The sequence below is a fragment of the Oreochromis aureus genome, linkage group 23 (assembly GCF_013358895.1).
Source record: "Oreochromis aureus strain Israel breed Guangdong linkage group 23, ZZ_aureus, whole genome shotgun sequence".
Classification (NCBI taxonomy): domain Eukaryota; kingdom Metazoa; phylum Chordata; class Actinopteri; order Cichliformes; family Cichlidae; genus Oreochromis; species Oreochromis aureus.
Genome location: NC_052963.1, coordinates 28,008,026 through 28,031,776, shown reverse-complemented (window position 1 = coordinate 28,031,776; position 23,751 = coordinate 28,008,026). Strand labels below are relative to the sequence as shown.

General features: G+C 38.5%; 1 protein-coding gene across 4 annotated transcripts in view; it reads left to right on the top strand.

The window, feature by feature from the left end:
• Positions 1 to 1,292: 1,292 nt before the first annotated feature.
• Positions 1,293 to 23,751, top strand: part of LOC116327377 (polyunsaturated fatty acid lipoxygenase ALOX15B-like) — a 30,521-nt gene continuing 8,062 nt past the window's right edge. The window contains exons 1-8 of one of the 4 annotated variants that reach the window (XM_039607131.1): positions 1,293 to 1,396; positions 1,621 to 1,771; positions 1,985 to 2,183; positions 2,345 to 2,426; positions 3,801 to 3,923; positions 4,012 to 4,046; positions 4,426 to 4,592; positions 4,756 to 4,899. In XM_039607131.1, the coding sequence (XP_039463065.1) occupies positions 1,628 to 1,771; positions 1,985 to 2,183; positions 2,345 to 2,426; positions 3,801 to 3,923; positions 4,012 to 4,046; positions 4,426 to 4,592; positions 4,756 to 4,899 (894 nt within the window). In that variant the 5' untranslated portion in view covers positions 1,293 to 1,396; positions 1,621 to 1,627. The other 3 variants (XM_039607130.1, XM_039607128.1, XM_039607129.1) reach the window with 3 other exon arrangements.

Sequence of the window (23,751 nt, the reverse complement as noted above, 5' to 3'; positions counted from 1 at the left end):
TCACTTGGTAAATACAGGACAGACTTGACTGGGGGAAAGAAAGGGGAGAAAGAAAGAGGGAAAGAAAAACAGCTGAGAAGAGGGACAGGGGAAAAGGGCAAAAAACAAAAACCAACAGAATAAGCAGACAAAAAATACAAATATCGATCACCTGGATCACCTGTTGAGAAAGAAAAAAGAAAACAAGCAGAAGAAAACGAGAGTAATAGAATAAACAACATCACAATGATATATGGGAATATGACAGTAAATACTAAATATTAAACATTATTGTGCAGGACGTAAGATCGACAGCGCACAGTGTGCTTTGAGGTAGGAGCCAAAAAGGGTGTAGTTTGTGTGTGTGATCACCCGTGTGTACACCTGTGAGCATGGACGTGCTTGTTTTTTAAAAGGTTCCTTCATGTAATGATCTGCTAGAGGGTGTGGGGGGGCACTGCCCCGTTCTCCAGGGCATGAAGCAGGTATGGAGGAGATCAAAACTCCAGACATCCAGAGGCCCCCAGAACACAAGAGACCAAGGAAGACCAACAGAGGGGCAGACGCGCCACTATCCCAGAAAGAGCTGAGGAGAGTCCCAGATGAGGGGTCACTCAGCAGCTGCGGAGCAGAAGCCAGGGGGGGTTGCAGTGACGTGCCCGTGAGTTCCGCCGGCAGCCAGCTGTGCCTGAGTGACCGAGTCCCAGGCCGAGAGGCCGAGGGCACCCCACCCCCGAAGTGGCCCGAGCGAGCCCCAGGCTGCAGGCCCCGATAAGCAGCCACCAAGGAGTGAGCCGGTGTGTACCTGGACGCCCATCCCCGGACAGAAAGAACCACCAACGCACCAATGTCTGAGGGCATCTGCCACCGGCAGGGGAAGTGGTGGGGGGAGATAGACCTTTATTAGTCCCACATGTGGGAAATTTGTTAAAGACGGGCATGTCCAGACATGTGAGGTGAATTTACTCATTTGAGTGGCCATTTAACTTCCAGAGTGCACATTTACAATTTGCAGCATGCAAAAATGAGAAGAAGATTTACAGTGAGCTAAGTTCTGGAGTAGTACCTGATGATGTACATGGCGGGGCAGCTCTTGCAAATCCTCAAAATGACCCCTGGAATCACAAGGTTTGTTGTGTACAGAGTCAGTGACATCAAGACATGTTTTCAGCTATTTATGCCGTTGTCACTAAAAAGAATCATCATTAATACGATGAACCTTGAAGGAAAAAAAAAGACCAGAAATGCAAAAATATTGATTTTCAGGTCCCACGGGTTAAACATTTTCCCACCAGAGGTAACGATTGCGTCTCATAGGACACTCCCATAAACTCTATATAAAGACCAAACATCAGTGCTCACTTGTTACATCGGCAGAGTAATTCCTCAGGGGAACTTCTTGGTCTCATTAGCAGAGGTAAGATAGAATGCTTGGATAAGATAGAACGTCTAATGTTACAACTAGACTACAGCTCACGATCATAGAAAAACAGACATTTAAATCGATTTTAGATTTATATATGAAATATATATAAATATATTTATATTTTTTAATTTATTCTATATTTTCCATCAGCCTTTTCATTGTGATATGACAGTATTATAAAGGTGAATGGTTATTACATTTTATCTATGTTCAAGAGTGAAAATGGTTGAGTATGAAGTGACCGTGTTCACTGGCAAACTGGACTTGGCCTCTACGTTTGACGATGTCTACATTAAACTGGTCGGCTCAGACGAGAGCCCCCGAACGCAAATCCCAAGGAAGTGGATACCATCTCTCAAAGACACAGTAAGTTTGAAATCCACATGCGTTTTTAATTGTGTCTCATCCATCCTCAACTTTGGCTAAATGAGATTAAATTATTGATTAAATACTGTGAAACTGAAACATACACTTTCATTTTTTCCATCTTCATAGTAACTGTACTCTAATTGTTGTAAAGTAACAACTAAGTTCTTATCATAAACACCTAAAGCTGAGGTTTTTCTGTCATTACTGCAGGAGTCACACTTAAGTATATCCTGCCCAAAATCCCTTGGAAAGCTGGTGCTGGTAGAGTTACAGAAACAGAACAGGTTTTTTGAAGACTCTTGGCATCCTGCTAAGGTAGAAGTGAAATCCCCTGAGGGACACACCTACCACTTTCCCGTCTACCATTGGATCACTGACAATGAGGTGCACTACATCAGAGAGGGCACAGGTTTGTGGAAATGCTCTAGTCTGACATCCTGTATGCATTTCACTGACAGCAGAAGGTATAAAATAAAGAAAGAAAACAGCTGTAAATAACTGGATTGACAGAATTCAAATTAAATTGTGTTTTACAATAATTTAAAATCCACTGTTTTATTTGATTTTAAGCTCTCACAGTCTTTGAAGACAAATGTTCTGTTGACGGGTACAGTCGGGAGGAGGAGATTAAAAAGCAACAAAAAGTTTATTGGTAAGTAATCAGAGCTTGTGTTTTGACATTAGGATTCTAAAACTAAAGAGCCTGAAATACACGTCCATCTCTGCTCTGATTTATATTCATGACATACGATATAAACCAGGATTTGCTAAAATGTATTAAATGCATGCAATGCTACTTTTTTAGTAGGATATTAAATTATTAATTGACAATGTTTGGCCAATAGTGTACAACTATGGTGAATGTCAGAGGTACATTTGATTTGTTGATGGATTGTTTGGGGTTGGGAACAAATTCAAGCATGAGTTACTTTTCTTCTGGCTACCTCTCCTGCTGATGAGTGAACAGAGATGTCTTGTGAGGTGTCATACCTACTGTGGGTGTGGGTGAGCCTTAGGGGCCAGGCCCTGCCCACTTCAACAGGGGGCCTATCCTGACTGCCCATGAGAAGTATCAAAATAAATAATAAAATAAACAAATGAATGTTTTTCTTCTTTTCTTAAAGGTAAAAGTGATCATAACTGAGCTCTAACCAAACACAACAGCCTATTGACCAGTACCTGTTAAATCTGACTATGACTTAGTTTAGCGGTTGCACAGCAGAGGATGAAGACACCTCATATTTAATTTAGCATTAATATCTTTATAGTGCACACTGCCATACCATATTGTGCAACATGTGTGTGTGTGTGTGTGTGTGTGTGTGTGTGTGTGTGTGTGTGTGTGTGTGTGTGTGTGTGTGTGTGTGTGATTGTGTGTGTGTGTCTCAAATCAGCAATATGAGGATGGACCTGTCCATGTAGTGCTCTAAAGGTTAAACCTAAAATTTTTAAATAGAACGTAAATCTGATTGGTAGCCAGTGTAGTGACTTTAAAACAGGAGTTAAACGAGTTCCTTTGTTTGAGTGAGTCAGTAGTCATGGTGCAGAGCTTTGAACAACCTGGAGACAGACTTGTTTAGACAAGTAAACAGACTGTTGTAGTTGTTCAGTCTTGTAGAAACATCTCAAACATCAACGATTGATCTAAGTTTTGAAATGTTTCTCAAGTGAAAAAAACAGGTTGTTACTATTTGAATTAAGTTTTGCTCAAAAAAGACAGATTAATCAAAAATAACACCTACATTTCTGAGGCTACACTCCTGTGAGGAACATAATCTGTTTAATGTCAGACACTGCAGTGTCCAGTGCAACAATCAAAGTTTCAGTTTTGTCTCGGTTTAGCTGTAAATAACTGTTGTTCAATGAGTATGAACAAATTCATGTAAGAAGTTATTGATGAATCACAGATTTGAGCATGAAATAATCATACACATGATTTATGCAGAGACTTGTGCAAACAAACTTCCCCGAATGAGGATCATCCTTACCCCTCCTCTCATCCATTTCATTCTCCATTTCTTCTCAGCTGGGATGTGTATGAAGAAGGAATTCCCCACTGCCTGAAGGCAGATGGTCTTACATCTCTGCCCTATGACATCCGCTTCTCTTTCACTAAGTATGCAGAGATAACCTACACTGCAACCACAGGGTGAGTCATATAAATGTATCTATTTATTTACACACCTATTGAAATTATTTAAACGATCTGAAAATGTTACTGTACTTTCCTTTTTCAGATTGATAGAACTGGAACTGATACAAATAGCAGAGTGTAAGAAAAATTTTACTTGCATAGAGGATATTAGCCGCCTGTCACACGTGCATCAGTCAGTCACGTCAGGTAATGAACTATTGTTGTAAGATCATACCACACTTTATAGTGTATGCGTAATGGAATATATTAAACTGCAGAATATCACAATCTGTAGAATTTAAAGTCAGTTTTATTTTCCTGTTTCTAAAATGAGGGCAATACAAGCTGAGAAGGTAAAAGCCCAATGTTTTGAACGCAGTGAAATACAAAAATGTTCTTTTTCCAGACTTTGTTCAAAGTTATTGTAAGAAAGACTTTGTTTTATTTTTAGAATACGTCTGTAAAAACTGAAAGTCAGTTTTATTTTATGATGAAGTAAAATGATGTTTACTTTCAGATTATGTTCAGAAACATTGGAAGGACGATGCTTTCTTTGGCTACCAGTTTCTAAATGGCGTCAACCCCATATTGATCCGACGCTGTACAGCACTGCCAGACAACTTTGGTGTCACTGATGAAATGGTTTTTTCCAATGGTCAACATAATTTGGCAGAGGAAATGAAGGTGATTGTTTAATTCGTATCAAATAAAGTTGACTGAAACATCTAATCTGCATGTTTAGTGAATGATTCCACTGATTCATTCACTTTGCAAATGTAATGTGAAGACTGCATGCAAAGGGACCAAAAAAACAAACATTTCTCTATCTTTATGAAACTTTAAACAGAAGGGCAACATCTTCCTGTGTGACTACAAGCTTTTGGATGGAGTGCAGGCAAACACCATCAATGGGAAGCAACAGTTCTTGATGGCTCCACTTGTTCTGCTCCAGAAAACTAATGATGATAAGCTGATGCCAATTGCTATTCAGGTAAGTTTGAGTGAAAAATGTGACCTCATCAGCAGGTTAGTGATAAAAACTGTCAGAATAATTTTTCTGCTTCTACCATTCAGACAGTTAATTCATCCACTTGAGCTTCAAACATTCCACCCACTGAAATGAATTGTTTGTTTGTGTGCGTGTTTGAGTTATATATCATGGTAAAACACGCTTCAGAGAACAGTAACTGATAAATGATCACATCTGTTAAGCAACATATAATGAGCTGTTTGCTTTGCAATAATCATGCCAATAACCCTGAGGGGGGATCAGCATAAAGTGGAAAGATATACAAAATAAACTTTAAACTACCAGATTATTAATTCAGTTCATGAAACGATTTGCGAAATGTTTTTCTTCTTCCGAATGAACTCTTCAGAGCCTAGATTATGCACGGTTTTGAACATGGGTATGGACAGTTGGAGACCTGATGGATGAATAGTCACTACTTTTATACTTACAAGTCCACTACCTTGGGTGTATCTGTAATTGGTGCATTGTAATGTAAATTCTTTCTAGGGCAGTTCACACATTTGCAAAAAACAGGTAGGCACGTTGACATCTGCTAAGACCTTTGCACTCACTGTTTCATGACAAAATTTTCAGTTGGACCCAAGCAGACCTTAGTGGACTTGCAAATTTGGAAAGTGTGATCCGACTGGGATAATAATTTCATATCATGAATTCCCAAAATCATAATACCTTTGCCCTTGGTTTTATCTTTTTCATGGATTGTTCAAATTTGGAACTGTTTTCTTTCTACTTACCGGCAATGTTCCCTCTAAGCTGCGCACGTGCGCAGTTGCGCACTGCTGGCACGGTCTTTGCGCATAAAAAATCTGCGATGCGCACAAAAAAAAATCTAACCTGAATTGAAATGAAAGTAAATACGTTAACAATTCTGTTTTGCAGTGTTAGTCAGTAAGTGACTGGCTGCTCCAGTATGGGATTAGAACAATGCCACCTTATCCCATAGTCCAGCCAATAATGCGATTCATATTCGTATATACACAGCCAATCAACGTTGTTGACAGGCTATGACAGCGTCCTTATGTGCCGACACCGGTGTTTTAGCTAGCAAAGCGGCGTGGCTGATGAGGAGTGAAGCCACGTTAATAACAATGTGTACAACCATTGGAGATGTGAGCAGGTCAGATGGAAAAATTGTCAGAAAAAGTGTGGACTTTATACCAGTTTTTAAATTGTGTTGATAGGCCACGTAAAACATAGTTATGATAAAATATATGCAATGTTTGGTTTTCTTTCTGAATGCTATCGTTGTTTATATTTACTGCGGGAAGAAACGGTAAAAACAGCGTTTTATAAGGAAAGCGCTCTCCACCTGTGAGAAAAGCCAAAACCAAAAAAAACCCCCACCCTTTCCTATTGGTCGAAAAATGCACCATGTCGACCAATCAGAAAATGATATAGCAACATGGCATTTAGTTGTTTAGGGAGGGGGACGTTTTAGGAGTGACGGCGGTGTTTTGAGATGTGAGAGATTTGCGGCGTTTAGCGCAAATCTTGTGTAGTTAGTGTGTAGTGTAGTCAATAGGTTTGTTGTGTGTGTCAGAACAATGACGCGACTGCTAAATGTAACAGGTGTTACCCAGACCACAGACTCATAATACAAGTCAGAGCAAAAATAAATAAATAAAAAATAAAGTTGTGTTTTCAAAATTGGAGTTCAAGTTATTTTTACTTCCAATAGTATTAACATACTACACAGGTCAGGAACAAGATTTTTTTTTAATTTTCATTGTAAGTGGGCTAAAGCAGTTAATTAAAAGTAGTCTAACATAAATGTAAATGTTTTAATTTGATTATTTTAATAAACCATGTAACTTGGATGGATATGATGCTGGCGTGACCACAGTGCACACGTCTGCTGTTGCTCACAGTGGTCCAGGGGATCGCTCAGGGAGTTTGTGTGTTCGCTCAGACACATGACAAATTAGAGGGAACATTGCTTACCGGTACTTATTTTTCTCTCTTAATCCAAATCTAAATGTAAATTTGTAAACTTTAGCTAGGATATTTCACAACAGGGATGATAATAAAAAAATCTCCCATTGTCTATCCAACCCTTGGCTTCAAATGATAGCTATTAGGGTGCTCAGATGCTCTTCTTTGAATTGGATCTTCGAATAATCCTTCTTGGGTTGATTTAACTTATTGATGTACTTCTAATGCAGCATTGCTTTTGCATTTAGTTTCCCCACATATACAGGTCCTTCTCAAAAAATTAGCATATTGTGATAAAGTTCATTATTTCCTGTAATGTACTGATAAACATTAGACTTTCATATATTTTAGATTCATTACACACAACTGAAGTAGTTCAAGCCTTTCATTGTTTTAATATTGATGATTTTGGCATACATAACTCATGAAACCCCAAAATTCCTGTCTCAAAAAATTAGCATATGATGAAAAGGTTCTCTAAACGAGCTATTAACCTAATCATCTGAATCAACGAATTAACTCTAAACACCTGCAAAAGATTTCTGAGGCTTTTAAAAAGTCCCAGCCTGGTTCATTACTCAAAACCGCAATCTTACCCATGTAAGACTGCCGACCTGACTGCTGTCCAGAAGGCCATCATTGACACCCTCAAGCAAGAGGGTAAGACAGAAAGAAATTTCTGAATGAATAGGCTGTTCCCAGAGTGCTGTATCAAGGCACCTCTGTGGGAAGGAAAAAGTGTGGCAGAAAACGCTGCACAACGAGAAGAGGTGACCGGACCCTGAGGAAGATTGTGGAGAAGGACCGATTCCAGACCCTGGGGGACCTGCAGAAGAAGTGGACTGAGTCTGGAGTAGAAACATCCAGAGCCACCGTGTACAGGCGTGTGCAGGAAATGGGCTACAGGTGCCGCATTCCCCAGGTCAAGCCACTTTTGAACCAGAAACAGCGGCAGAAGCGCCTGACCTGGGCTACAGAGAAGCAGCACTGGACTGTTGCTCAGTGGTCCAAAGTACTTTTTTCGGATGAAAGCAACTTTTGCATGTCATTCGGAAATTAAGGTGCCAGAGTCTGGAGGAAGACTAGGGAGAGGGAAATGCCAAAATGCCTGAAGTCCAGTGTCAAGTACCCACAGTCAGTGATGGTCTGGGGTGCCATGTCAGCTGCTGTTGGTCCACTGTGTTTTATCAAGGGCAGGGTCAATGCAGCTAGCTATCAGGAGATTTTGGAGCACTTCATGCTTCCATCTGCTGAAAAGCTTTATGGAGATGAAGATTTCATTTTTCAGCACGACCTGGCACCTGCTCACAGTGCCAAAGCCACTGGTAAATGGTTTACTGAACATGGTATTACTGTGCTCAATTGGCCTGCCAACTCTCCTGACCTGAGCCCCATAGAGAATCTGTGGGATATTGTGAAGAGAAAGTTGAGAGACGCAAGACCCAACACTCTGGATGAGCTTAAGGCCGCTATCGAAGCATCCTGGGCCTCCATAACACCTCAGCAGTGCCACAGGCTGATTGCCTCCATGCCACGCCGCATTGAAGCAGTCATTTCTGCAAAAGGATTCCCGACCAAGTATTGAGTGCATAACTGAACATAATTATTTGAAGGTTGACTTTTTTTGTATTAAAAACACTTTTCTTTTATTGGTCGGATGAAATATGCTAATTTTTTGAGACAGGAATTTTGGGTTTTCATGAGTTATGTATGCCAAAATCATCAATATTAAAACTATGAAAGGATTGAACTACTTCAGTTGTGTGTAATGAATCTAAAATATATCAAAGCCTAATGTTTATCAGTACATTACAGGAAAAAATGAACTTTATCACAATATGCTAATTTTTTGAGAAGGACCTGTACAGCTGTGATAAAGAGAGTTTTCAAACAACTCTATGCAATTGTTTGAAAAACTAGTACAACTAGTACTAGAACAAGTAGCACCCAGGAGCTGATAATTTAATTAAAGTTTTATTTATACAGTGCCAAATCACATCAACAGTTGCGTTAAGGTGCTTTATATTGTAAGGTAAACACACTACAAGACAGAGAAAACACCCACAATCAGATGACCATCTATGAGTAAGCACTTTGGTGATGAACAGAAAGAAAAATTACCTTTTATTAGGAAGAAACCTCCAACAGAACCAGGATCCTGCTATCTGCCCCGACTGGTTGAGGATGATGGGAAGGAAGACAGAACAAAGGCTGTGGAAAAGAGCCAGAGATTCTAAATAACTAATGGTAAAATGCAGAGGTGTATCAACACAAAAAGAAATACACAGTGAATAATGGGAATCCCCCAGAAGCCTACATCTATTGCAGCATACCTAAGGGAGGATTCAGGGTCACCTGATCCAGCCCTAACTATATGCTTTAGCAAAAAGGAAAGTTTTAAGCCCACCATATATTTGGGACCATGAGGCCCATCTGATTATAAGGCACACTGTCGATGAACGGGTCTGTTTTCATACATAAGGCGCACCAGATTATAAGGTGCATTAAGCGAAACAAAACAGATAAGTCAAACTTTACTCAACTCATTCTTCTTGCTTCCTCCACTTCCGTACCATTGATTCATTAATGTTGAATTCTCTCACAGCTGCTCTCTTCCCATGTTGTTGCAGTATATTAATGACTACCCTCGTATTGTAGATGGATTATGTCAGTTGTTCTCCTGACTCAAGTTTGGTCCATTTACGGCATCGTGCCATGCGATTGCATTTCTCCCTAACCATCGGGAACCCTCCCGTTAACTTTTATTGAGTGGAAAAAAGTTAGCGTTCATCCTCCAGCTTCACTGTGTTTATGTTATGATAACATAGCTGTGTCGCTAGCAATCACGTAGCACATCATTACCAGCTAGTCCAACTTCAGAAACCCCACAGAAGTCACTGTCGTTTAGTTTTCTGTCTTCATTTATGTTGGAAGTGTTAGCAGAGCTGTAAGCTTTGATTTTTTCAGAACTCTCTCAGTCAGAACATGGTATATCATAGTTAGCTCGCTGGTTTCTAGTGGAAACTAGCGAGCTAACTTCTTGCTAACTTCTAACTCCTTTAAATGTAATAAATTCTGTTTTCATGGATGCCTGGATGTTAAACTTGATTGTTACACCTGGTAAAGCAGCAATGCTGACCATTTGATTAAAGATGAAAGAATTTATACAGTTTGTTTGACTTTGGGACCTGAAGCGAACGGAGTTTTGGACCCAGATTACGCCGCGAGGCTCCTAACTACAGTAGCCGTAATGCTCTGATAATCCATCAAGTGGTGCGGCTTTGTAGCTTACCAAAGTTGTACTTAAACATTTTTAAGAGATTTTTGTACCACATAAGATTGGTTTGAGGTCAGTAAGCACAACCAGAATTCATACATAAAGCGCACAGGATTATAAGGCGCACTGACAATTTTTGAGAAAAAGAAGGATTTTAAGTGTGCGATTTTTCCTCTTGCCGTATTTCACAAGAATAATAATAGAATAGTCAGAAGCATCAGCAGAACACAACAGCAAGTACAAAGATATCTTTTGGTGACACCCCCTTTTAACCTTGAAAATTTTTACTGAAATAAGATACACTTAATAATCATTCCAGACAAGTCTTCTTGTTGCCCAGATATCCACTTTCAAACAAAAACTCTCAAAACATTCATTCATATATGACATTTGGGCATAAAACAAACTGTAAATAAGCAACATTTAACTTAAAAACCTTTGATGGTTATTGGTCAGTATTGATAACAGATCAAAGGCGGTAAATTTAAAAAACATGTTGTTTCTCCTACTGCAGCTGAAGCAGAAACCAGCAGAGGACAACCCGATCTTTCTTCCTACTGATTCAGAATACGACTGGTTGTTGGCCAAGATCTTTGTGAGAAGTGCAAACTTCAACCTTTATGAACTTAATGCTCACCTGCTGCGCACTCACCTGCTGGCTGAGGTTTTTGCAATGTCAGTGTTCCGTAACTTGCCCATGGTTCACCCTCTGTACAAGGTAACTCAGGCTTATATTTATAAGATTTTACACACAGCTAATTGTTAGAACGATTTAAGACTTTTGATGTTAATATAAGTCTTTTATTTTCTTCTTTGTTGTACATCAGTGAAACAGCAAACACAACAAACACATGAGTGTAAAACATCAAATAAGAAAGCAAAAAGTAATGCTTTTAATAATTATTTTCTTTTATCCCACTAGCTCCTCATACCTCACACTCGCTACACTCTAAACATCAACTTCTTAGCTCGGAAACTGCTAATATCTAAGAATGGAGTTTTCACTCAGGTATGAAAAGACCAACCAACCAAAAAACCTTTTTTTTTTAATCATCTCAAGTATTTGTCTGTCACTGAGATTTGACTGTTCTAGTTTACAGCTTCTGGTGGAGAGGGTGTTTTCACAATCCTGAAGAAATCACTGTCCTCGCTGACCTACAGCTCCCTCTGTATCCCCGATGATATCGCGGAGCGTGGGCTGAAAGATGTGCCAAACTTCCACTACAGGGATGATGGACTGAAGCTCTGGGACATCATACACAGGTTCTATTGCCACTTTATCTGACAACAAACAATATGACAAATTAAACTATCATCATCAGTTTTTAAAGTTCCGTCCAAGATCAAGACCCTCGTAAGGCCTTGGATTTTGTTTCGAGTCAGACACTTAATGTGGGTTTTTTTTTTTTTTGAGTGAAGGTTTGCCGTCATAGGAATTTAAGAATTTCGAAGCTAAGACAAAAGTAAAAACATCCACACATTCATGTTGCAGTTCTGGCTTCCTGCCTCTCCTATTACTCACTCCTCTAATACCACTGTTTACCTCTCAGTAGTTACTAATAAACGGGGTAATGTGACATTAACACAGTCCAAGTTAGTGGATGAATGGTACTTTAGCCAAGAGAAGACATTTGTGCCCTGCATGGGAAGGGAGTAACCTATTCTACTTTATTTAAAAATAGGTCACTAAAGTTTGGGTTTGATATTTAAGTGGAATAATGTATGGCCAGTGACGATCACCAAAAATATTACATATTACATGTATTGATTTCTTTGGTCAGTAATTTACGATCTCAATTCTAATACACTTTGTCCTCTATTGGATTTACTTGGCTGTAGATCTAACTTTTAATATCATTTAAGCTCAAACTGGTGTCCTCGTAGTGTTTCATTTATTCTTCTTATAATCTTGCTCTCTCACATAGGATTAACAGCCACAAAACATTTAAAAGTAAAAATAATGTTCTACTTAAAACTTTGCAATACTTGTCATAAGGTTCATGCTGACGGCCATCAAAAATGTCAGATTGTCTATTAAACTATATGTCTGTGAGAGTTGAGGGCTATATTTATCATTCTTAATATTGCTTTCCCAAAGGGATGATGGAATGAACTTAGAATACAAAACTCTAAAGATTGTCCCACCTGTTAAAGAGAGGACAGGGTACATACAGACACATATACAGCGTTTTGAAAAGTCTTTGCCTTCTTCTTTAATTTCTAGTTGTTTGCATATTTTTCACACTCAAATATTTCACATGAAGTGAAAAAGTCCTGTGTGCCTTATGCATACATGTAACTATTGTTTTACGCTTTTTGACACAGACTCCCAACATCTCTGATCTTTCCTGACTCTTACTCCCTCCACACCTCACAATGGTTAAGAAATGAAGAAAGCACATTATTTAAAAAAGAAACATAATGACTGACAAAGTGGAAATAAGTTTAATGTATATTTTTGATAATAATATGTTATGCATTATAGGTGTTTAAATATTGTATTAATAAAATCTAATGTGTTTGACTGACTGTGTTTTTGGTTGTCAAAGATTTGTGAAGGGCACACTCAGCTTCTACTACAAGACTGACGTTGAGGTCGAGCAAGACTCTGAACTGCAGGCCTGGATTAAGGACATTTTTCAATATGGATTCCTTTCACTAGAGAGCACTGGTGAGCTCTTAATAAAGTGTCAGTTTTCATGATGATAATCTGTAAATTGTACATTAACGTATTCCATCTTAAAGTTACTTTCTGTGTATTGATGTGATTCAGTTTATTCTTTATGATCATCAGGAATTCCACAAAAATTCACCACTGTGGATGAGATGGTCAAGTTTGTCACCATGGTGATCTTCACTTGCTCTGCTCAGCACTCAGCTGTCAACTCTGGACAGGTGAAGCCTTCTATTTTACCCAGATTACCAATCTAGTGTTCTGATCAAATTCTGTAATGTTCTCTCAGGTACAAGAAAAAGGTGCAGGATGCATCGTCTTCTTGTAGCTGATCCCTGTAGGACTGGCCACTGTGTCTCATTTGCCTCCATGTCACCCCGTCCCTCACATCCTTCAGTTAAGCAATTTGGAGACAGTTAGAATACACTCAGTTCTAATTGTGTCTCTCCTGCAGGAATGGATCTGTTATGAACAGACAAACTGTGCTAAAATCTGAGCGTTATCAAGACACTAAAAAAAACCCCATAAGCAATAATGTTTAATGCTGTCTGTGATCATAATACCTCGTTAACAGCCATGCAAACCCATTGCCCTGGTTGCTTTTACAAAAAATCTAGTGTGACATGTCTTTGGTCGCTGTAGAAAACAAATGCTGTAGGAAATAAAGGCTTTGATAACTTTGCGTCAAATGTCATTATATGTTTCCACCTTAGTCAGTGAAATCAGAATGTCACCTGTAACTTTGGGAAGCGAAATACTCAACAAAACACCTGAGCGTATGTCACCTAATCTCTGAAGTGTTGCATGCACGCTCTCCCATCAGACTCTAGTAATAAGTGATAGCATCAGCCAACACGCCATCAGGCTCAGCATGCTCATAAAGGCAGCTGTAAACCTTTGAACAGGTGGTCAGGACGTTAATTCCAGCCTCGCTTGCTCTCTTTGAAGCAGGTACGAGTGATTCTTCTATTTGCTTTGACCTCGAATAGTTACTGAACTTATTTGCTTAGTGAGTCTCCCCTCTGCTTGGCCAAAAGCTCAGAACACAATTCATTACAAAAAAACAAACTTATCATACATGCATCCCAGTCAGTCTTTTACATCTTCATCTTCTCTGTGCTAATGTATTTATATTAGCCTAACCATAGCTCTGTAGTCACCAGGTAATACATTATATGTCAACTAGCCAACTTTACTACAGCTTTCTGACTTAGCTTTTCATCTTCAGTCACATCAAGGTTTTATCAGTGCTATATGTTTTAGTTTTGCAGAAATACCTTGGTAAGAACATGGTACATCATCCTTCAATGGAAACTAGTTAGCTTCCTGCTAATGTCTAACTGAGCTAAACCTCATAAACCCTCGTACATGGATACCTGATTTTAAGCTTTATTTTAGCTTCTGGGAAAACAGAAGGAATTTGGAACATAAACACTAAGAACTGCATTGATTGTTGACCTGAAGGAGCCTTTTTTTCCCCTTGGATACAATAATGGTGTCAGCCTGTAAAGATTATTAATGACTTATCGATTAATTCTTCAATGCAGTATGATTTTGGTGCCTGGATGCCCAACAGTCCTACCTCCTTGCAGCTTCCTCCACCAACAAAAAAGGGGATAGCAACTGAGAAAACAATGCTGGACTGCTTCCCCAGTGTTAACACAACAGTGCATGGCTTGGCTGTGATGTGGCTACTCAGCAAGCAGTCCTCTGACCGTGTAAGTGTGTTGCAAAAAGCTCTTGAAAAATACAAGACTGTACATTAACAATCTCAAAATGTGAAAAAAATATTTAAATGTCAGTGATGTCATACCAATCTTGTTAGGTCCTTATTGGCCAGTACCCAGAGATGCGTTTCACTGAGGAGTTTCCTCTCCAGAAGATAAAGGAATTTCAGGAAGAGCTCAAAAAGCTGAGTGCAGACATCAAGGCCAGAAACTCAAGTTTGGACCTGCCATATATATACTTGGATCCAGATGTGGTCGAAAACAGTGTGTCCTGTGAATATTAGAATGCAGCTCCTCCTTCTTCTTCAGATTCAGATTAATAAAAAGAAGCAAAGAGGAAAGCATCTGGTCTGAATCATAACTAGTTCTGATGATTTATCTTTTGTTATTAGTCATCATTTTTAATCTACTTTTTTAGTTTATCAGTGAGTACAAGGAAAGGGAATAGACCCAGAAGTTTTTGAGTGAATATGGTCTGCTTTGGTGTGGGTTTTTTTTTAATTTGTCTCAAAACATGAATTAATCTTCTTTTTTATTTTGCTTGATTACTATTGTAGCATCTCTTTCATCTTTAGAAAGGGGGCGCATGGAAAAGCTTGTGGTCTGATTTATAATTGATTCTAATGATTGAATTTTTCTTTTACAATGTAAATAGAATTTAAATCTGAGTTTTTTTAATGAGAAAGGAAGTAAGGCAAGGCAAGGCAAGTTTATTTATATAGCACAATTCAACAACAAGGTGATTCAAAGTGCTTTACAGAGACACTAAAAAAAATGATTTGAATTTGATTAAAACAAGCAAACAAACAAACAAACAAAACAGTATATAAAATCAAATATCAAAACAGTAGATAAAATCAGAACAGTAGATAAAATCAGTAGTTAAAAAGTAGGTTTTGAAATTTAAACTTAAGTGTGGATTTGGTGCTTTATTCAAATGCAGCTGAGAATAGGTGAGTCTTCAACCTGGATTTAAATAAACTGAGTGTTTCAGCTGATCTGAGGCTTTCTGGGAGTTTGTTCCAGATATAAGGAGCATAAAAACTGAATGCAGCTTCTCCGTGTCTGGTTCTGACTCTGGGGACTGACAACAGACCGGATCCAGATGACCTGAGGGATCTGGAAGGTTCATACTGGGTCAGGAGGTCACTGATGTATTTTGGTCCTAAACCATTCAAAGCTTTATAGACCAGCATCAGAACTGAAGTAGGTGAGGTTCTTGAATATTCTTTTCTTTTTTTGTCTGTGTAAATTAATTGATCTGTTTTTTTTTCTTTTTACACTGTGTTGTGTGCTTAGTGTTAGTAGCTTTCACTAACTGCTGAGTTCATCTACTGTGAATGCTGATATTAAAAAATGAGTCAAACAAATATTTTAATTCTTTCAAACAGGAAAATGAATCATTTATTGTACTCTGTTTTGGCAAAGCTACACACAGACACTCTGAGCCACCAGTGTCTATAATACGTTCCTTCATTTAATCACCTTAATTATTTTATTGTACTGATGAGAAAAAAACTGTCTTTCTGCCACATTGTGATCACGTTGAAACATTAAAATTTAAAACTTAAAGCACTGTGTTTTCCTTTTCTGTGATTTCAACTCTGACTGGGTCCTTTCTTATTTCTCTAACAGTTTAGTGAGCTTTTATTATATAAGTGGTGGTTTCTCCTCCGTCTGAGCAATAAACAGTGTAGACGATGTACTGTTTAATCATAGAATTATGGCTATTCCCAAGATTTTCTTTTTTGTTTGTTTGTTTTTGTACATCAAGATGGACTGCTAAGTTAGATAGCCTTATCAATCTGCATCACAGATTCCTGTTAAGTAACATCCAAATAAAATACTACAGCTAGAGCCTACAGCTCATGATAGGATCCATACAAGAGCTCTTCATGAAGTTTTTTTGTGAAGTGAGTTCTCGAGTTTTCCCAGCTTTTTCCTTTAGTTTTCCTTTAATATTTAGCGAGTTATGTTTCTTTTTTTCCTTAACCTCCTAAGACCCGAACTCTTCCATGGCATGCATTTTTAATTTCTCTTTGATATTTGGGCATATTGGGACCCGATGAATGTAAAAACAAAGAATTACCAGATTTGATTTTTTTTTTTTTTTACCAGATTTTTGTTTCTAAGAAAAATGAGAGCCACATATCAGGATATTCATATAAAATTTTGATAGAACAGTGGCAGTATAATGCCCTCGTAAGTGGACATCAGGCCCTTGTCGAGCAAAATTTTGTATTTTGGTCTAGACCAGGGGTCAGCAACCCTTAACACCCAAAGAGCTGTTTGGACCCAGTTTCCACGGAAAAGAAAACACTGGGAGCCGCAAATACTTTTTGACATCTAAAATGAAGATACAGAGAAAATTTAATTTTATTTATGTAATGAACACATTTTGAACTCTTAAAAAATATAACAAAAAAGAAAGACACCCAGGTGAAGGTCTCTTTTAAATGAAGCTGAAGCTGAACTTAAACGAAAACTGTAGTGAGCCGTCATCCTTATATCACCTTTGGGATTTCGCAGCCTGTAGTGGAGCCTTGACCTGAATTTTAAAAATAATTGGAAAAAATCACTATGCTGCTAAAAAATGGAAAATAAATATTTTGCAAAATATCTGCATAAATATTTATTTTACGTGGTTAATGTGTGTGGCAGGGCGTGGTCTGCAGTGCCGCTGCAGGGGAGGCGGACGCACCTGAGCGGCATCTGCAATCAAGCCTCGCCGGCTTAAAGTCTGTGCTCTCTCTGCTGTCGTGTTGGTGTGTGTCGGGCTGTGAGCTGTAAAACTACAGCTGGCTGTGTGGGTACACAAACCATGTGTGAAAAGTGGTCAATAAAGAAAAAAAGCATGTTCATGCAAACATCGTTGGGTCTCCCGTGGTATGTTTACAATGGGACATCTGCTCCTGAACCTCTGCGCACAGCGTCTGCAGACCGTGGCTGGATGAAGTCGCTAGTAAGCTGTCATCTGTGAGGCGTGAGCTGTGTTTGTTGTTACCATAGTTCATGGAGGAGAATAGCTGCTCACATACATATGTGGATCCGAAGATCCATACTTGGCCTGCCTGGGGTTGAAAGTCTCGATAAATGCACAGCATTTCGGTGGGTGCGGTTTATGCGAGTGTGACGCTTATTTTGAGCGATGAAAAATAATAACATAATTTTATTTTTATATTTCAAGATCACAATAATCTTCCAAGTTAAAAAAGAACTAACACAAATAAAATACACTTCAGTTAAATACTTATAATTTTTTTCCAAACCACGTGGAGCCGCAGTATAAGGACTGAAGAGCCGCATGCGGCTCCGGAGCCACAGGTTGCCGACCCCTGGTTTAGACAACCCAAAATGTGATGTCCACATATGTGGACGCCAGGTCTTAGGAGGTTAAAGCCTTTCGAATGTATTTATGTTGTGCAGTAATAGAGAAAAGTCATGGAACATCTTTTTTTTTTTTTCAAATGGTTCAAGTCCAAGTAGAGTTTCTTTTGTTTTTTCTGAAGAACATGGGTATAAAATCACCCTTAGTAGCAAACATTTAAAAAAAAAAAATATCTATAGCTTAGAAGTTCCTACTTCTGCTAATTTTATGAGTTGTGTGGATGACGGTAGAGAGATCTCTTAACAGAGAAATGAGCAGTCCATTAAAAAGCAAAGAATAAACAAACTACAACATAAGCTTGTTCTTTTCACAACACTGGATGAATGACATGTTTCCTCATATCTTCTCTGTTTTTAAGAGAACTTCCTGTTTGAATGTAACTCAGCTACTAGTTTGGGGCAGAGTGCTTTTGCAAAGTTTCCTTGTTTCTTTTTATTTTATCATTTATCTTTTCCTCATTTCTCCTCTTTTAAGTGGTTTCACCTGCTTCTTCTTAGTTCCTTGTGTAATTATATTCCAGGTGTCATGACTTATTGCCAGTGTGAAGAGGTGAACTGCCCATCAGTTTGCTTATTATCTGCATTTCTTCAAACATTCGACCCAAAGGACCACACCCTCTCTATACTGGAATATAAAGTGGGACGTATAATATGACAGCAATGACTGAAACAAATGTGGGCCATGTAGGTAAGATTCACCAGCTTAAAACAAAACCCATCTTGAAGAAGTGGACACACAGATTTTAGCTTATGTATGGGCGATCACTGGTTGTTGGACTGAGAGCAGCCCATTAATCATTAGAAACCAATCTGTACTGTATTCGTACAGAATAACATGAGGTGACTAAACAACAATGAAAGAAGGATATTGCTGAGGAAGCACCAAGTCTTTTTGACTTGGTTCATTCAAGCAAGAAGTTGAGTTCAGACGTTTCTGAGTTAATCTTGTTTTCTCCTGTATTTCCAACAGCACCCCAAAGAAGGTGACAAGAAGACAGTCTTCACACACTTCACAAACCAGCAACTGCAAAGTTAATCTAAAGGTGATTTTATTTAACTGCTGTATCACACAGTGTCTCAAGTATTTAAATGTACTGTATATATGTATCTGTGTATTCTACCAGTAAATCAAGAGGGCTTAATTAGTGAGTGGGAGGCTGTGTGGTGGTATGAATCAGTAGTTTCTGCAAACAGAAACAACTAACTATGAAATGAATTTGAACCAGCTCATTCTAATTACTGCGACTTCAACACTACACAACAACACAACACTAAGCTTTTTAAGTGAGAACCTTGTGAACACTGGACAGTTTCCTCATAACTTCATTTGACATCTTTACTTGTTAGTGTTTACTGTTATCTTTACTTGTGTATCTTTTCCTTGTTCCCTGTAGTGTTCTGAATGTTAGTTCTTATCATAGCTTAACCCATTAAAGCCTAAACCATGAGATAATTGCCAGAAAACTAATTTATTTTGAAAGTGTGTATTGAACCTTCTGAGAAACAATTCAAAAAAATTAAATATCAGTTTGCATATATAGAGAGCAATAAATTCTGTGGAATTTATTGCTCTGAATTTGTTTATTTCACACTTCTTCTATGATCTGTGAGCTTCCTCATAGATCATCTATGAATGAGATTACATAGATAATTAGCATTGCTAAGAATACAGCAAAATATTAAGCTGCAACCCAACAGAACAAATGAAGGACATGCTCTTAATTCAAACAGAGGTTTGAAGAAGTAACAACCCAGCAAACAATAGGCTAAATGAAAAATGAAGCTCTACCAGACTCCAAAATAATTTCCACATCTGGTTTGGGATCTATGGGAAAGTTATGTCTGTGTAGGTTCTCAATCATCCAGGTCACGATAATCTAAGAGCTTTGAAAGAAAAGCATCTGGACTTCTTTAAGTTTCTTGAAGACATTTCACCTCTTATCTCAGAAGCTTCTTCATTTCTAAGAGCAAATGGTGGAGAGTCCCAGATATGTAAGCCCCATTGGGAGTGTCCCTTGAGAAGCTTGTTGACCCACTATTGATTGTTTTGCCTAATCATACAAGCCAAGGCGTAAAAACGGGTGTGGGTCAGCCAAGGTTTCAGGTGAACCCAAAATGAACGTGCCCCACCCTATTATGTGACTTACTGAGACCAAATGACCAAAGATGTGAGTGGGCGTTTAGACACGTGGGAAGATCTCTCAACTGATTTATAGATGGCAGACAAATGATTTTGTAAGCCACCGCCTCTATTCAAAGATGGCCGTTCACAGTGGACATAGATGGCTTCTTTCACTCCTCTTTCAAACCATCTTTCTTCTCTGCACCCAAAATGTTAAAATTTTGGACAGAGTGACCTTTGTCCTTTAGATGCAGAGGGACAGCCAAGTGTTGTCCCGTGGAGGTGGCTCTTCTATGTTGTGCCATACGTTTATGAAGTGGCTGTCTGGTCTCTCCAAATAGAGGTCTGGGCATTCCTCACTACACTGTACAGCATACACTACATTATTAAGTTTGTGTTTAGCAGTTATGTCTTTGGGATGAACCAGTTTTTGTCTAAATGTGTGGCTGGATCTGAAGTACACTGGGATGTCATACTTGGAGAAGACTCTCCTGAGTTTCTCTGATAAACGTGCTACATAAGGGATGACATGATATGTTGTTCATTTTGTCCTTCTGGTTCTCCTTAGTTGGTGTCTGAGCTTCTTTACTGTGAATCTTTGCCAATTTTATGAAATCCCACTTGGGATAACCACATGTTTTAAGAGCTTCCTTTACATGTGTGTGTTCCCTCTTTTTCCCTTTTGGCTTAGCGGGAACATTTTCTGCCCAGTCCAGATTACTTCAATTTTGTGCTCTAGAGGGCGGTGATAGTCCAAGAGTAAGTACTAGTCCATGTGTGGGCTTCCGGTAAACTCCAGTATTGAGGTTTCCATTCGCCTCAACCCAGGAATGGCAAACTATTATCTTTTGTGTCTTCCGTTGTAAACTTTATGTTTCTATACACTGACTTGATGTGAGTAGTGAAGGTTTCTACTTCTTGGGCTTTGGTTTTGACCTAGGTGTCATTCACATATCTGTACCAGTGGCTAGGTACTGTCCCGTTAAAAGGTACTGTCCCTTTAAAAGGGACACCTAGCAAATGAGGAGCTGTCAACTGTTGAGTGATAAACTTTGTACCAAAGAGCCGTTGTATGGCAAATCAGTGTTCATACACTCTTTCTTTATGTTTCTATACACTGACTTGATGTGAGTAGTGAAGGTTTCTACTTCTTGGGCTTTGATTTTGACCTAGGTGTCATTCACGTATCCGTAACAGTGGCTAGGGACAGGACCTCTATACTACACATACCTCACTGAACAACTAGCCTATTCACGCCAGTCTATACAACACAGGGCAGAGTTTTGCTGTGTGTGTTTCTTGAACCTTATGTATGTATCCTATCTTGAGTCCATCCACTTTGCAGCTTTTACTTTTGTTATTACTTTTATTGTTACTAGATCCAGAACAAAATTAGATTATAACTTAGCCAGCAGCTGTTGTTTTTACTAAGTTCTGTGATTATTATCTAGTTATCATAAAAAAAGCTCAATTCTAGCATTACATTTTTGAGATCAAGTCACTGTGGCGATTGTGCTTCAGTAATGTACATTTAACTGCTTATTTTCCATAAAGTCACTAAGTAACCCTAGAATGTGGGAGAAATCAAGCTAACAACATATAATCGCTGAATATAGTTGAGATGAATCCAGCTGGAATGTTGCCAGTTATTGGGAATTGATAGAAATGATCCGCTCACTGAAAAAAAGAAAATAAAGAAATGAAAGTGAAACAAGTTCATTTTAATCTTTCACTTGAACATTGAATGACAGTGTCCTTATAACTTTTTGGGTTTGAAGAGAGCCGTCTCTTCAAGAGATTAAGTACGTATCATTGTGCGGGCGTTTTGTAAAGTTTCCTTGTTTTTTGTTTTGTTTCACTTTTGTGTGGTTTCCCAGGGTTTCACCTGTTTCTTAGTTAGTTCCTCTTCATCTAAGGTTCATCTACTGTTCAGTTGTCATGGTGAATCATTACCAGTGTAATACAGTGCACTGCCTATTGCAGGAATAGTTGCTTTGTTAGTGTGTTCATACTATCTGTATTTTTGCAAAACAAAACAACTAAACATCCACTCTGGATTTGCAATTTTAGGTATATTTCTTAGATGCCAGGTATTCAGCCAGTCGTGTGCTCAGTCACTTTTCACTACCCACCAAGTCAAATCCCTTGCCTGAAAATGTTGTGGTAGCTGAAGCAAGTAGTTCGTAAGAGATAACCTGCTGTCAGCCCTGAGCTGAAGTTGCTTTTCGTAGAGAAGAGAGCTTTAAATGTCAATAAAACCTGTACTTTTAAAATACCCAATTTACTTTTAAATAAAGCAATCATCTGTATTTTTTAAAGAATGATACACATGATGATGCTCCTTTTTTATTTGTATTTATTTTATCTTTACAAGTTAAGTTGTAATCTGTGTGAAGTATCATAAAGGTACTGCAGGTATTGCTATGCAACACTATGCATTTTGCTTACAACTGGCTGAATAGGAACAAGTGTTTACATTGCCTTTTGATAGGAAGCTTAGGAAATATGTTGTTAATACTTACTGAAATGCTTGGTATGCACAACTAAACTACTCTGGTTTTGGTTTCTGTTGAGACTCTGTTGTTGTTTTTACCTTCATCTGCAGTTACACACATGAGGGTGGATTTTTTATATTTTTTTTATGTATTTCCCCAGTCCTTTTAAACACAGCAAGAGATTTTTAACACAGCATTTCCAAATATCCTAGTTTTATTTTGGCTCTTACATTTTTTTCCTTTGTACAAAGAAACAAAGTTCTACAAAAAACAAAGGCCAGGGTAAAACGTTGTTAGCTCCCCAATGTCAATATTCAACAGTCTGCACTCTTTTCTTCTAGTTCTCAGCAAGTCTCACACACATCTCCTGAGAAATCCCAGCCATGTCTTTGGCAAATCTCTCAAGCTCCTCCCCGTTTGATTTTCTTCTGGATGAACCTTGGTCTTCAGTTCAATTCATAGATTTTCAACGCAGTTCAAGTCAGGGCTTTGTTCAGGCCAGTAAGGCCATTCCCTTTGGTTTTCTGGAGGTAGTTCTTCACTAGGAACAACTTATCTGTTGGAAGACAAGGTGATGAACAAGACCCAGCTTTGCTGTTGATGCTTGAGGTTTTCTTTCAAAGTCTTCATATACTTATTTCTCCACGATTCCTTGAACCTTGATGAGATTCCCAGAGCATCCCCACTGCATAATACTCCCATCACCATGTTTCCCTGTGGGGATGACATTCTTTGGGTGCACACCTCTCCCTCCTTTTTGCAAACATAAGGAGCATCTCTAGGGTTTTCTTATCTGGCCAAAACATCATGCTTCCAATGTGCATAATATTTCTCTAGGTTGTCCTTCAGTTTGGCCTGAAGATGTTTCCTCTGCAGAAGTGTTTCTCTTGGTCTGGAACCTTGCAGCTTGTTCAGGATTCTAATGTCTTTTTTGAAACTACCTCACTTGGCTAAGTCATTCACTAGGTTTTGAGAGGTTGTTTTTTTCACAAAAAAATAAAAATTTTATTGGGGGGCCTAATAATTTTGTCCCCATCTATAGTTGTTGACCTGAAAAAGAAATTTATAGTTGCATACTCGTGCACTCTCTTATGTCTGTACCAGTATTTCCGTTGATAGAACGATTACAAAAACCTTAAAAAGCAGTCAAACAGATATCTGTAACAGAAAGTCAGTCATTTTTTTTCAGTGTGTAA